The sequence below is a fragment of the Leiobunum rupestre genome, chromosome 5 (assembly GCF_980474605.1).
Source record: "Leiobunum rupestre chromosome 5, qqLeiRupe1.1.hap1, whole genome shotgun sequence".
Taxonomy (NCBI): domain Eukaryota; kingdom Metazoa; phylum Arthropoda; class Arachnida; order Opiliones; family Sclerosomatidae; genus Leiobunum; species Leiobunum rupestre.
Window position 1 is genome coordinate 72385338 of NC_143388.1, and position 16216 is coordinate 72401553.

The window sequence follows — 16216 nt, forward strand, 5'->3', positions numbered from 1 at the left end:
CGGGTGTTAAAGCCACAGGGCGATCGGGATCAGTTGATAATGCTACAATTCAGGCACGCTTCGACTTGGCATAGTAAGGTATTCATCTCTTCGAACGTCAAAAGCAGTCAGTCCCACGATTCGACTTAGATGAGACCACCAAAGGTTGGCGTGCTGGGTGGATTAAAATTCCAGCGAATACTTCATTCGATGTCGACCGTGAAATTGCACCGCGACTACTCTGTGTTGTCGTGGACTTTAGAAAAACCTTAAGTTCTCGATTTGCACCGTGGAAGTTGGACCCACAGTCAGTATAAATGTCGGAGCTCTATCCTCTTTGACCTGTGAATCGTCTCAAGGCAGCTAGGAAGGCATCTGCAGTCATGTCGCTAACAATTTCAATGTGAATCGCTCGGGTTACAAAACAAACGAAGAGAGCTACGTACGCCTTGAAATGGTCCGGCGTAGTCCACACCGCATCGTGTGAACGCTCTAGCTGGGTTGACTCGTGCTGCTGGTAAATCTGCCATTTTCTGCTGGAAGATGGTCGCTTTCTGTCGGACTCATGGCAAGCAACGTCGAATATGAAATCTGACCGCATCTCGAATGCCGAATACCCAGAAGCGTCGCTGAATGACTGATATAAGTAGCTGCGACCGGCATGTAAATGCCTTAAATGTTCATGGACAAGTATCAGATCTGTTAATTGGTTTCTTCGTGGTAAGATCATCGGATGGAATCGATCGGTATTCATTTTTGCTCTTCGAATCCGATCTTCAACTTGAAGTTATTCATCTGGATTAAGAAATGCATTTAATCACAGTAATTTACTTTTTGACAGTATTGGTGAAGATGTCTTTAACATGTTATTTCTTCACTGAAATTTTGTTGTTGAACAGTCTTTACTCAATATTGGAGTGCGGAGTCGATATCGGTTGCAGATAACGGACCAGTTGTCCTGTTTCGTTTGGACGTTCGAGTGTTTTTCAGGAATCGATGGATGTACGCCGTAACTCGAAGTAACACGGACAATGATGAGTAATTATCAAGTAAGGACGCATCTACCTTACCCAGCGAAGAAAGTTCAGGAATAGGTCGACCCTGGAGTAGGCGCTCTTCAGATTCGTCTGGAATGACCTGATGGTGGGATTCCCTAGCCTGATTGAGCCAAGACGGCCCATTCACCATAATAAATAATTGTGGAGTTCAACAGCTGGGATGTTTTCACTTTTGACATGATGCCATTGTACTCCAGTGACCGAACCATGGATCTCTGATACTCGGTTAGCGATAAATGTCTTCCAACGTTGTGGTGGTGAAGCAAGCCATCCAAAGACCGTCATCGAGTCTGTCCAACAGTAAGTGTCTAAGGTGGTTTTCTTAAGTGCGTCATGGATTGTCTTGACTAGACGAATGAGAAGCACGGCGCCACAAAGTTCGAGCTTCGGTAATGACACTTGTTTCATGGTTGCTACCTTGGTTTTTGCTGCGATCAAATGCGTTTGTACTTTACCATCCTGATTTCTGATCCGTAAGTATACTGACTCAGCGTTAGCCTTCTCGGACGCAATGCAGAAACCTTGGAGGCTGAATTCTTGAGCTCGCTGTTGCGAGAAGTGACGCTGAATGTTTAATCGTTTGATCTCCTTCAGGTCTATCTGAAACGCCTTTCTATTCTTGTTAACACCTTCATGGAGATGATCGTCCCAATCCAACTTGAGTTTCCATAAACCTTGAAGTAAGAGTTTCGTTTTGATGATTATCGGGTCTAAGAGTCCCATCGGATCCAAGATCTAAGCTACTTCAGAAAGAATGACTCGTTTAGTTATCGGCTCTGGTCATCAAATCATCGACATAGAAGTCTTCGGTTAGAGCCAGTGCTGCTTTAGGATATTGTTGTTGAACGTCTATCGCTAGTTGCTTGAGCAGACGCAGTCCCATAGTAACTTGTAGTCACGTAATTGCTCTGATGGACTTGTTCGCCAGACAATTCGTTGTAGATTTTTGTCCTGTGAATGGACTAAGATTTGTGTGTAAATTTTCTATATGTCAGCCGTCATTACGACAGCGTGTAGCCTGAAACAAATCAATAACAATATTAAGTCGTCTTGAATTTTGGGCCTGAGAAGCATGAGGTCATTTGTTGATTTAGCTGACGCATCGAAAATTACTCTTAATTTTGTAGTAGTACTGCTCGCTTTGACAATGGCGTGTTGTGGTAAATAGAATCCTTTATGAGCAGTTCTTTCTTCTTCATAGAGCAAGGACATGTGTCTGAGGTCGATATTTTATTTCACGAATGTCCGATATTGTTCGTATACACCAGGATTTGTTTGTAGTCGTCTCTCTTGGTTCGTAAATCTTCGTACTGCCATGTGTCGGGATTCTCCAATTCTTGATGACCCTTTAATGAAAGACGAAATACGTATCTTCCGTCAATGTGTCGGGTGGTGAATTTTGAGAAGCTTCCTTCGCATTGAAGTTCGTCGACAGTGAGTGTTCTTTTCGGACATATCTCTTCTAGCTCCCAGTATCTAGACAATTGGTCATCGATTGTACACGAATGAATTTGGACCATCGGATGTCGTTGTTCTGGAATCATCAGTCCCTTCGGACCGCAAATCACGCAACCGAAGACGGTGTTCAATGCTTTGGCCGTGCCCGGTCGTCCAGCGCGAATACCATATCGTACTAGATTAAAATAGCACTTAGCAACACGTCGATAGGACCAGGTTGATGAAATGTTGAGTCCGCCAATTTTAGGTTCTTGATATGAGTCCAGGAACTAATGTTAATCGAAAAATTTGGTAGATCGTTAGTAACAGTTCTCTTTACCACTGCGTCAACCTGGATTGGGCCATCTCCATCGTTTAGTTTGATGGTAAACTGGACGCTTCCTCGTGATGTGCTAACGTCGCCGGCTCCAACTCCTGATATGGCAACCGTGAGACGTTTTCGTTTAAGTTGTAGTTTCTTGCAGCATTATTCAGAGATAAAACTGGCTTGTGAGCCTGAATCTAACAATGCTCGTATTGATCGTAGTTGCCCGTCTGAGGGTTCAACCTCGGTCACTGCTGTGGCTTAGACAACCTGGGATGATGTCCAAGATTCTCTTGATACCAAGCAATCGACTCCATTAGAATTCATTGATGATTCTTCAGACTGACTTGGTTTGTTACGCTGTTGCGGCTGTTCGCTGAGCCAAAGGATCGTTAAAGAATATGCGAAGTGTCTCTGCCCCTCCAATCTGGTCGTTGAACTCAGTTTCATTTGTGTCAAAATCTATGGCAGTACTGGCTAATATAAAAGACGTTTGAAGCATTTCCAACTCATGTACAACTCTCTCCGCTTTGCCTTGGTATAGTTTTACTGCGGTGTCCGTGAATGTTTAAGTTGCGTGACTGGTGACGATTCCTTCAAGTCTTGTTAACTGCCCCTTGATGCCATATCGTTTGTTGATCAGATTATCAATACTTCGTTGAATTAGATGACTATCACGAACCAAACTGTCCCACACGCCTGGATTAGAAGACCAGATCCCCCAGTTTGAGTTGTAGCGGCTCACTGATGTAACAAGGATCCTGCTCGACGGACCAATAGCTAGAAACTGATAATAACAAATATGAAACTTACTGTTAATATCTTAAGGTTAGCTTTCGAGTCCATCTTCTTGCGCTTTGGCTATCGTTCTTGAGCCTAAAATTTCGTGCATTTCATCGAAATACTTGAAGCCTGAACAAGACGCGTCTCCCGATCCTGATTTCGATCGCTTAGATTTTTCCGTTTTAAATTTTTCCATTTATTTATAATTTGTTGCCAATCCTTATTTTTACAAAGTCCCCTAGGAGGGGTTATACAACCAGCGTGTCCGTCTGTGGGTGTGTGTGTGTGGCCTGCGAACTCGTTCGCATTTTCGGGGCAAAGGGTAATCACTGAGTACGCAGTTTCTCAAAGCATTGGAAAAACCACCGTGTGACGGTGAGCGTTAACTGATTGTTTGCGGTTGGGTTTGGTCTCGTTGGTCTTTTTTAGTCAACGCTCACCGTCGCGACAGTGTTAATTCAGTTTGATTGGATATTCCGTTATTGTAATGTTTATGTGTAGGTTGTGAATGTTGAGTTCGTGTTGTGATGGTTTTGGGTGTTAAGTTTGTTGTGAATGTGGTGGGTGTTTAGTTTGTAGTGTTTGTGTTATGATGGTTGTGGATGTTGAATCTGTTGTGTTTGAATGGGCGTGTTCTCTCCAACTTCTTCTTAATGACTTTGGGACGGACCGAGTGCTGAGTGTTATGCAACCTCTCAACGTCCAATGGCAGGGTTTCCACCAATTGTACACGGTATTCGTCTTCGTATCAATTTGCGATTTATTGGCGCCGGCCGGGAATAGAACCCGGGTCTGCCTCGTGCAAGAGATTTACTCTAACCACTCAGCCACCAACGCTTGTTAAAATGCGGTGTTTTTCCAAAAAACAGCTTTGACGAATGTCCTTTACAAAGTTATAACGTTAGGTACTATAATGTATTCTACATCATTTTAAATATTTATAAATTATATTAATCTTATATTTATAAATTATATTAATCTTATATTTAATTAAATATTTATAAATTATATTAATCTTATATTTAATTAAATATTTATAAATTATATTAATCTTATATTTAATTAAATATTTATAAATTATATTAATCTTATATTTAATTAAATATTTATAAATTATATTAATCTTATATTTAATTAAATATTTATAAATTATATTAATCTTATATTTAATTAAATATTTATAAATTATGTTAATCTTATATTTAATTAAATATTTATAAATTATATTAATCTTATATTTAATTAAATATTTATAAATTATATTAATCTTATATTTAATTAAATATTTTAGTACTTTAATGTAAAATTTGATCGTGATCAGGAATTGAACTCGGGTCGCATTGTAACAATGCGGATAGTTCACCGCCGAGCCATTGACTTCCTTAGGAAATATATTAAACAAAAGGAACAATTACGATAAGGCGTTTTTTTACTAAACGGATTAATAAAATATCTGAATATATTGTTTATTGAACTTTGTTTGTTTATTCTTTGGTACGATTTTTGTTTTGTTTTAAATTTTTGTTAAATTCTCAACAAAATTTCGTTAAAACACAAAAAGTAGTTCATTGTTACCTTTTAATAACGCTTAGAAAAAAAAATTATTATTTAAAACTCCCGCGGAAACTATATCAAAGTAATATAGCGCTAATTTTCAATTTTTCGAACTTTAGTCAAATCTCGACGGGTCAAACAAACACAAAATAAAGGTATATAAAGCCGTTGCCGTCAAGAACTCGTCTTTCTTAGTTCTTGGCGGTCAGACGAACTACTACAGGACGGGGTCCTGGCGTCGGGCAAAAGTAATAAGGTATCTTTGCGGTTTTAGTTTATATGTTCGGTCTTCGGTCAAGAAAAGAGTTAAATTGTGTTTCGCGTTTGGAACGAGAGTGAATGGACTTAAGTGTATCAACAGTGCGTATTTAAGACTGAAAGTGCTAAAGTAATTGTAAACTAACTCAAGTCAGCTGTAAGATAAAATTGATTGTTATTATTTTTTGAATTGGAATAACTTAATTATACCCTTGAAGTTATCAACTCAACCTGTGAGGCTAATTAAGTAGATTTGAAGTAATTAGTAGCTCTCAGCTGTTAATTAAGACAGTATATAGTTAGGTAGTTTGAATTTAGTTAAAAATACTCAGTTTAATTTATGATGTTTACTTAAGTGTAGGTGTGTTTTGGTTAATGTTTCAATCACGATGAACTAAGACAAATCTAGTCTTAGACACTTGAGTACCAGTTCTGTACAATTACGTAGAAGTTATATATATTGTTGGTCATTGATGAAAGTTAAATCTAGAACGTTCCATAGACTGTTCTGAATAAAAATAAACATTTATAATTTTGCATAATTCTGGTTGCCATTTTATTTTCTAATCATTCGCAGTTCTTACAATCCCGAATCAAATAAATTTTCGATATAACGGCGACGGGAAATTATTCTCGTAAATTTATCGCGCGGCCTTAGGGAATATTCTTTTAACAAAATTTCGATAAACTATCGTTTAATTAAAATCGGCCCATTCCGTTAAAATTAAAAAACCAAAAAGCGAACGGTCGTTATAATACCCTCTGTAGATATTTCTTTCATTAAAATTTGCTTCGTATTATATTCAACTGATACACTTGTACTGTAAAAGGGTTTAATTCAATTGGGCATTGTTATAGTACGTCTAACTCACTGTTGTAACAACTAACGTATGATATTCTGAATAAATTAAAATTGGTGGTTTCGTCTCAATTATTTTAATTATAATTAAAATTTTATACCGGGCGGGATAGAACTAGGAAAACATTTTTAACAAAGATATATCTCCGCAATTTAAGAGTTATTTAAGGGTTATCTCGAGAAATTAATACCACTAGGGACAATTCTTCTGAGGAGAGGTATATTTTGGGTTGCCAACTTGTTAAACCCTAATTTTTTCAACTCTTTTTCGGTATTTTTAAAAACATCTGCATTATTCTGCCTTTTCCCTTCTAAAATACTTAGCAGCTTTCTTTCATGAATAACATAAATCAAAGCTTTAATTCCGAATCGTTAAATCTTTTGCGGAGGACTTTTTAGGGAAAAACCTCTACGAAAGGGTTTGACAGCGTCTTTATGGCGATTTCCGGTCGCTCCAAATGAAAAAACCTACCTCATGCTGTCCGACCTTTCTACCAAAATTGGAGCGATACTTTCTGTCAATTTTTTGCGTTTACATGACGAACCAATAAAAGATCGCTCTGCTTGTCGCGTAAAGTGCGACCATGTTAACGCGGTCTAAATATAGGTCCGGGTCTGGTCTTTATGCGCCCCTGGCACCGCCCTAGTTACGGCACTGGGTTTACCTTCCCCATTATACAAGATTATTCGAAACTAAAATTGAAACAAAGAATAACTTATACAGTACTTTTTAATTTGCATTGCGCTTTTTGTTATGAAAGGCGAATAGTATTATTTTGTTAGAAATACCAAAATAACCATTACTATTTCAGCCTCTAATAGCGTAAATATACCCCAGTTATTTTCAAATTATACAAATAAAAGTAAGTAAATTTTACGTCGCTTGGACTCACGTGACGGTGGTCGAAAATCTTTCACTTGAATATTTTTTCTGTCCCTCCCGCGATTAGGGATGACACAAATTATCTGTCAAACATTGTCCATTAGTCCACGGCCTACCTTACACTATTTTTGGAGAGGTAGGTGAAGAAGATTCAGTCTGAGTCTATTAGTAGACGGATTTTCATAAATAGGAAAATTTTGTTCTGAATAAATTAAAGGAAGTAAATGTAGAAAATCAAACCCTCCAAAGCGAACCAAAAAGCTAAACACACAAGAGTTAGTCTGTAAAGACTATGGGATGAGGTCTAAAATTGTCAAAATCATAATGAATCAAATGTCTATAACGAAATGATTTCTAATACGGTCGAAACAATTGTCGATCAAGCTATTATTCAATCCGCTGAGCAGGTTATTGTGGTCTGAGAAACTAAAACCTCCGTTTATGTGATTGACGAAATAACAGCCTACTAACATCTAAATGTGTCCTTGGGCAAATTGAGTATAGTTCAGTAATTCATATTCCAATGAATTATTTTAATTTTTTGGGTTAGTTAAAATCAATTTTTAGGTCGTACTTGTGGAACTATCGGGAAATGGTAAACACTACGAATCTCAAGAGAAAATGGAAGGATTGAGAATTATAGAAGTGTCTCTTATCATGGGTTGGAGTATGAAACTACAGCGAGAGCATACTGAAATTTGCACAATTGTAAATCTTGAATTTCACAGTGAACACCGTGAGAGATTACGCAGCACCAGAATTGTCATCCCTATTTTTTACAAATTTAAAAAGCCCGAGAATGTTATGGCGGTAGAACTTAATTCCGAGATGGAAATACAAACACGGGCCTTACAGTGGACTGTATCCCAGTAATAATAATAATCAGCTAGGCTAATACCCAAGGCACCACCCTAGGCCTAAGTCATCGAGCGACTTTTAAAGCCTTTAATTCAGGTGGCCGGGTTACAATGCGTAGGAGGGTGGTGGCAAGCCCTGCATGCCACGCGAGCCAACAGCTCCCTACACTAACTGTTACCGTTAACTTCAACAAGTTTTTATGAAAGGGAAACGGAAGATCTCAGGGGAATACCCCTTAAAACAGTGGGGAGAGAACTTGCAAACTCAACGCAGAAGGAGTTGTTCCGAGTATTATGTCACCACTTGAAAGAGTGGTGAGAAAAGCCGATCGACTGGCAGAGAACGAAACAAGCAATCGCGTGGAGCTCTTGATGGGCAAAATTTTATCTGTAAACAGAATCAATTATTCTTAGCGAGGAGCGTACAATCTAAAAGCTACAATGACTGGCCAGAGCTACCAGACGGGAGGTTCCGTACAAGAGACTTCAAAGGTAAAATCAGGGGATACATTTTAAAAAGTTCGTAGCGAGATCGGATATAAGAAAATAATTATCGAGGAAAAGGTTATTCGGTACCACGTCAAAGCAAGCTCTGCCAAAATACCAGAAGAAAAGAAAAACCAAGAAAATTTTCATTGATCGCTATAACATTCGTCAGCCCAGCAGTCGCCAATGAGCCCGGAAGACATGAAGCTTGCTATTAACAACAAACTCGCGACTCTACTGGTTAGTTGGCCACTTTAATCTTAGAGTCAGAAGTTGACTTTTGGCTATTATAATGAAATATTGATAATCAACGTTTTTGCTTTAAACTTAGGTGAGTGAGAAAGAACGTGACTATATTGAGATTTTGTCGCGTGGTCAACACGGAAATCCGTAATACGACCGACACATTAACCAGCGTTTGACAGCGCCTAACTTTTAGAGCGATGTCCAAAAAATGGCAACGACTTCCTCTCATTCGTTGGTGAATTACATCGTGTACAAGAAGCCTATTTTAAGCAGCGGCACAATATGGGGAAAACAATAAGAAAGTGGCGCTGTACCTTGTTCAGGAGATGTATAACATAAAGGTCAGACAAACTGCGTAAGAAATCAACCTCGAAAACGGATTCATCGGTGCTAGTCCCGGCGGAAAAGAGGTTGAAATAAAAACAGATCCATCAGCTAGAGGCCATATGATAACGGAATATGCGGGTGGAAAATGATAGTTTTTGTTCTCAAGTGAAAGGTTACGAATTTTGTTTAATTCAAGGTCAATTGAATATAACATAACGATCAAAAAGCTTATTTCATTTTGTACACAAGTCAAAAAACCCCTATCTTTCTGGAGAGGATCTCAAAAGCCGAGGCACTGTGGCAAAACTTCATATTCCCAAAACTAGAGAATTCCTATTAAGACGCATTTTGGGAGGAATTATTGATCAACAGGTTTCCTTGGGGAAAAATTGTCGAGATCCGGGTATTATATCAAAAGCTTCGGTCGTCGCGAAAAATAAACCAAAAAACGGAAACGTGGCGACCTAGATTCAGATGAGGAACCCTTGATCAACCAAGGAAATCATGAGTATACATATATCTATTATGTATTTATGTATGTACATAAATACATACATACATTACATATATGTTTGTATATTTCGCCAATCCGTTATGCATATTTGTTTCCGTCCATCGCCCTTCCTTTCTTTTGTTTCTATTATTCACCCGATCTTTAATCATACTTAACTTGACCACCAGCGCGAGGGGCTGCTAACTCGCGAATCTGGTGTACATCTCTAGATGAATTAAATGAGAATTCCCTACAGATAATACTTGAATTCTGTAAATTAATTCATGCATTCCAGGAATTCAAGTTTTGTAAATTTCTTATAATTCACTTGAATTCCTTACAAATTACGCGAATTCTTTAAAATATACAAGAATTCCCCTCGGTATTTCCTGAAGCATTGTATGAATTCCGTAGAAATATAAATGAATTCCTTCAACTCCTAGTGTAATTTGTGAAATCCCAATGAATTCGAACAAAGATTGTAATTTCACGTGAATTCCAAAATTTTATTTTATTTCATTAAAAACTCCCGCGAATTCCTTAAAATATGGCGTGAATTCAATGAATTCTGCGTTGAATTCTTGGAAATTGTGTTATATTTTTCCTATAAATGGGAGAAGCATTTTTTAAGAACCTTGGCTAAAACCGTCCCCTAGACAGCAAAAATATTTCGAAATTATTTGAAATAAATTATTTAAAAAAAAAACGATTATAGTTTATAGGAATTGATTGAAATAAATTATTTTTGAAATATCAGTATGATTATTAGGTCAACAATGATCAAATGATAAATTTTAAATATAAAAAAAGACTAAATTTTACAAAAAATCTCAAAAGTTTGAAATAAAATATATTTTTTCAAAATTTATGAAATTGAAGAAATGCGTACCAATTTGATCAAAAGCAGAAGTTTTGATCAAAATTTAAAGGAATTAATTGAAATTTATTAGTTCCGTAAAATTGGATTAATATATAGATAATTTTTTTTAAGAAATTTATTTATTTTGATCTATTTGGTCAAACTTGACCAAAATTGATAAAAATAAATCAAATTTAGCTAAATTTTAAAATTTTGAAAAAATATTTTAAGAGTAAAATTTATAAAAAATTTATTAAAATTTTGCCCATTGTGATAAATTAATTCGAATTTTGATCATTGTTGGCCAAATTGACCAAAATATTTTTTTAAATACAATACTTTATCTATATATTATTTGGATATTTCACAAGTAATCTATTTCTATCAATTCCTATCAATAATAAACGTTTCTCATAAAATTTACTGCTTTTGATAAATATTTTTTTTTAATTTGAAAAATAATTTATTTCAAACTATTTCGAAATATTTTTTCAATGTTTGTATGATTTTAAATTTGCTCCCAAATTTTTCCAATTTGAGTTATTTTGGTTTATTTTCACCCATTTTGTTCAAATTGATCAAAAGTTAATTTTGATTTTTTTTCGTCAATTTTAATCTATTTTTTTCTATTTTTGGCATTTTAAAAATTTTGAAATTTGTTCATATTTTCAATCGGTCAAAATCCCATGTTATTTTCAATGGGAAAATTTTAATTTTTTTGTTTTCAAAAACATATTTCGTTGCCATGGCAAAACGGTTGCCCATTGAATAAATTCCCTTAAGGATTTTCCATGATACAGTCATGAAGGTCTACCAATTCCCCGAGTTTGAACAAAATCGGTGGGTTACACTTCAGGATGTCTCCTTGTTAGTAATAAACTTTTTAAAAGGATAATTTTTATTAAATTATATTTTATCAAATACTGTAGCCCAAAAGGTGTTATTGCTTACAAAGAGTGCTTGGGTTTTACCTTGAAATTATTGAAACTTATACACTAAATTCTTTAGGTAAGTCACTAAATCCAAAACTCAGCCTAGAGTGCTGCCGTTGTGTTTCGTTTACAATTGAATTTATTTTGGAATTGTGGGATATCTGACTAAACAAAAGTATGCCTGTAGACGTCACTTTAAATTATTATTTTTTTTTATTAATAGGCGTAGGTATATAGTGTAATAATTTTCAATATACTAAACAAATAAAGGATTTTCTACAATTCAGCTCCAAATAAACTCGATTTTAAATTTACTGTGTGCTGTAGGGTTAACAACGTCAGTATATGCCCTAAGTTATTCAAAAAGATGAATTCCGGGTATTCACTTGCATGGGACTAACGAATTCCGTGTGTTCACTTAAAAAATTACCGAATTCTGCTGAATTCACTTCAAATTTTACGGGTTTCAGCTGAATTAACATTTATTTTGTGAATTCATTTTGATTCTTTGAATTCTCACAAACATTCAGTATTAAGTCGAAATACAGGAATTCATCAGGTTAAAAAAAGAGGAATTCACGAATCTGAAATCAGGTGTAAAAATCTAGGGAGAGAGAGCAGCCCCTCGCACCAGCGTTGCCAACCCCCAAGTCATTCTCGCCCGGATTTGTAGGCCAAAAATTTTATAAATACATAAAAACGCTGCGAAATGTTAGTAAAAATATATTATACAAAAACCAGTTCTACAAACTGAAAAAACAGTGTTTATTCTTGTAAGTGTTACGGCTAAGAAGGGACAGACATTAAAATAAATTTAGAATTAATGTTTTTACGAAACATCATAACAAAAAATGTACGCAAAGTTTATCCAGAATAAACTCTATAAACGTTAAGAGATTATATACAAAATTAAAGAGTCGAATAATAATTATAAAGAGCGATTCGAATCGCACGTCATAATTATTTCTCCACTCTTAGGAAAACGTTTATTGATAAGACGAAAAATATTTATTAAGCAAACATGCCGATCATTAGGGAGTGTTGTGCCGTCTTATTGTACGAAAAATAAAATTGCCGAAATGCGCTACATTTTTATAAAGCCAGCCGAAATTTAAGGCACCATTCAAAAGAGAAATAGAGAATGCGATATAAAATTTAAAATTCAGTTCGTACCTTCCCGCTAGTTCTTCTGCTAGACCTCCTATACTGTTATTTGACCGCCCGAGAGGGCAAAGTACAAATGGACTCGGTGATACGCGTGTTTTCGTCCGTAAGGACAAAGTGCCAATTGAGTCGTTGTCACGTGCATTTAAGTCGGAGCGTCAGTCGAAAACAAAAGAGACCATAGTATTGGATATTTGGAGCATCTAGAGTTAGGATGGATTCTGAAAACTGTGTTTTTTGCAATAAAACAATAACTGCTAATGCCAAAGCTTTCGGATTAACTGAAAAAGGTATTGCGAGTATACATACAGCGTGTAAAAAAAGACACGTTCCATATTTTAAGTTAAAAATGCCAAAAAGCTCATAGCAAATGTCGTTCCGATTTCATCAATGCAAAGTTGATAGATCAAGCCAAGATAGCCTCGCAAGCTACGACTAGTAAAGCAACTCTTCACTTCAGAAAAACTGTTTATTTTGTGGAAATGAAGTATCGGAAAATGCTAAAGCAAATAAAGAAGCGTACACTGTCAGAACCAAAAATTACGACCATACAAAACAAAGCATTTGCTTAGAGCGAAATGATTCTTGGGCACTTGAAGTTAAAGAAAGATTCGACATGTCCTATGATTAACACGCGAGCGACGTGGTTTATCATAAATTGTGTGATACAAATTTTAGAACTTTGCGCAACGTTCCATCGCAGTATTCTTCAAATTAAAACGACCCACTAAAACATCCCGGAAGACCAATTAACGAAGTAAGGCTACGTGCCTATAATCAACTCACTAATTAACTAGAGGATAATGACAAGGAACAAACTTCCGTTCACGACCTAAGGGATTCATGGAAACCTATTTAGAAGAAACAGGCTACCAGCCATATTCCGCGAAATACTTGAAGAAAAAAATTAATGGATCGTAATAACTGCTATCAATGGAAAGGATGACATTGTAACGTTTCGTAAAACAGCTGCCTTTATATTGAACAAACTCCGTGAAACATGTGATAAAGCATCGAAAAAGAGAAGGAACGACTTTATAAAGCAGTAGCAGAAATGATAAGAAGCGATATAAAATGCGCTCAAATACCGAAACGGTTTATAGAATCTACACAGGTTTGAGCACCCTGTACTTTCGTACATGCTAGCGATTAGATCCCCTTATTTTCTACTGCCTGCCAACCCTGTTCCAGACTTCGCTATCTATGCGCCACCTGTTTGTTATAAAGAGTAGTAATTAACTTTATACACAATTTGTTAAAAATTAATTTGAAATATAAATACCACAAAAGCTTCACCTGTTTTTTATTCAATTTATATATTTTAAAATTTTAATTTAAAACCAAGATTATAGAGAAAAAATACACGTGTATATCTACGCTAACGCCTAATAATAATATCATATTTTTAACAGGAAGCTTAAAACACATTCCAAAATACAATTTTTAAAATTATAAGGTGTTTTAGGATTAAATAATATGAAAAATAAAGAATTAGTATAAACAATATATTTACCTTAAATATGAATTCAGGAAACCTTCCATGATCCACGTTTCTATCTACGGTAAGGCCTAATAATAATATCATATTTTTAAACAGGAAGCTTAAAACACATTCCATAATACGATTTTGAAAATTATAAGGTGTTTTAGGATTAAATAATAAAAAAAAATTTCATCCAAGGCTGGAGTCCCGAAGCATTCAGTAAAATTAAATAACTAGGTTTCGTTAGATGACGCTTTCGGCGCCTTAGCCTGATTTCAAACTTCTAAACGCGGGAGTAGAGAGTAAGTGGACCCTCCCAAATCCCAAGCGCCCCAATATACAACCTGTGGAGATTCTATAAACCGTGATACCGGAAAGGATATCTACGCTTCATTATTCGAAATTGCGGACATTTCTGATAAGAAAATGTTCTGGTTAATATTTTACATTGTTTGTTTCGATTTTTATTCACTGGCAAAAACGTTGACGTTAAAATCGCATCCGTAGGTCAATGTATAATGCAAGCTGTCCGACCACGCATTTTAATCGCGTCTTTACAGCTTGGTCTTGGAGTTTTAATCCACCACCAATAAGCTTCAAAAAACGGTAGTAGTTTTACACGTTATGGGATTCTGCTGTTCCTACGAAGAAGTACAACGCTTTGAAAAATGCGCCGCTAAAAAATCTCAAACCAATGTTGGTGAATTTTCGTCGGAACATTTTGTACAGTAATAACGTTGATCATAATATATGTACGATAGATGATTACGGAACTTTTCACGGAATGGGAAAATATCAGCAATAACACCAGCAATCAAAGATAAAAGCGTCATCCAGCGGGCTAAAATATCGGAAGAAGAGATTCTTCAGGCGGGAAAGTAAAAGTAGCGCAAACGGAACATTTGTCTTTAATTAAATATACAACTTTACCAGAAGAAAGTTTCGAAAAGCTTCCGACAAATAATCTAGAATTTCCCGTTTACTTAAAACCCCGAGACCAAATTTTAATGGCTATATGTAAACTGCCAACTTCGATATACACCCTGGCGTGGCATCTTTTTGTTACTTACCTATGATTGACATGGATCCATCGAATGAAATCTGCATATATTCTACTCTTTCATTTGTGGCCGATAATGCGGCGAAATATAATTCGATACCCATATTAACATTTGATCAGCCACTTTATTTAAAAGCATTTAGACTTCTTGAAAATGAAGCGCCCAATGGTGAACTTAAAAATATTGTCCTACAATTTGGTGGACTCCATACAGAAATGAGTTTTCTAGGAACAATCGGATATATTATGGCAGAGTCTGGAATTATATAACTTTTTGAACTAATATGCGCGAAAAATACAGTGGTGCATATCAGTGGCGTAGCTGAGAATTCGGAGGCCCCCCGAAAAAATCTCTATGAGGCCCCCCTTTGATTATTATAGTTAGCGGGGCCCCCTCCCGAAACTCGAGGCACCCCCGCACCGCGGGCCCTGCTGACAATCAGCTATGGCACAGGTGCATATGCTTTCAAGTACTGCTATATCTAGAGCTGTAAGAGCGCACTTGCTTTTAGAAAGTGCAATATGGTCAATTTTAATTTCAAAGTGCTTCCCGGATTTTTCGAAAAATCCGGATATACCCGTAACTGAATTCTCAGATATTTTAGATGCTATTTTATCGTCAAATATTTATCCCGAAGAAGTCTTATCCTACGATTCACTAAAAAAATTGCCGTCGCTCTAGCAGAGCACCTAGTTAATCTCAGTCAAATCTCAGAAACTGTCCGATTATGGACTCCGTATTTGGATGGTCGTTTATAAAAGTCGAACAAACTATTGACTGGACTTTACATTTGAAATTGGTTAGTTTAATGTTGCCATATTTCGCCGCATCTGGGCATAATAACTACGCGAAATCAGCTAGAATATACGTTCAAAACATGCAAAGACTTGAAAGTGAATCGCCAAAAACGTTCCAATTCTTCGAGGACGGCTATCTCGTTGTTAGGCGGTCAAACAAATTTTGGGCAGAACTCTCAACCGATTTAATTATCGAACAACTTTTAATGAGAGGAATTAAAACATCCGGAGGTTTGACTAGAGATCGTGGTATGAGGGAATTGCAAAGAGCTATTTGGTTGCTCTGAAATGACTAACGCCATGGAAGAACTCACAAGTTAACACATGCACTCTCGAGATCAACATGTGGATTTGGCTTTGTCGCGACAAGAACAC

The 16216-nt window shown here is 36.2% G+C and overlaps 1 protein-coding gene across 1 annotated transcript; it reads right to left on the reverse strand.

The window, feature by feature from the left end:
* Nucleotides 1-885: 885 nt before the first annotated feature.
* Nucleotides 886-1760, reverse strand: LOC149945816 (uncharacterized). Its single transcript, XM_090176723.1, has 2 exons — nucleotides 1191-1760; nucleotides 886-1137 (listed from the first exon to the last, which is right to left on the reverse strand). Exons 1-2 carry the CDS (start codon nucleotides 1758-1760, stop codon nucleotides 886-888), a joined length of 822 nt encoding a protein of 273 aa, XP_090032849.1.
* Nucleotides 1761-16216: the final 14456 nt, after the last annotated feature.

Coding starts and splice junctions, on each gene's coding strand:
- LOC149945816 (XM_090176723.1), bottom strand. CDS start 1,760: ATGGGACTCTTAGACCCGATAATCATCAAAACGAAACTCTTACTTCAA. Junction 1,138..1,190: donor AAAGTGAAAACATCCCAGCT/GTTGAACTCCAC, acceptor TGGCTCAATCAG/GCTAGGGAATCCCACCATCA.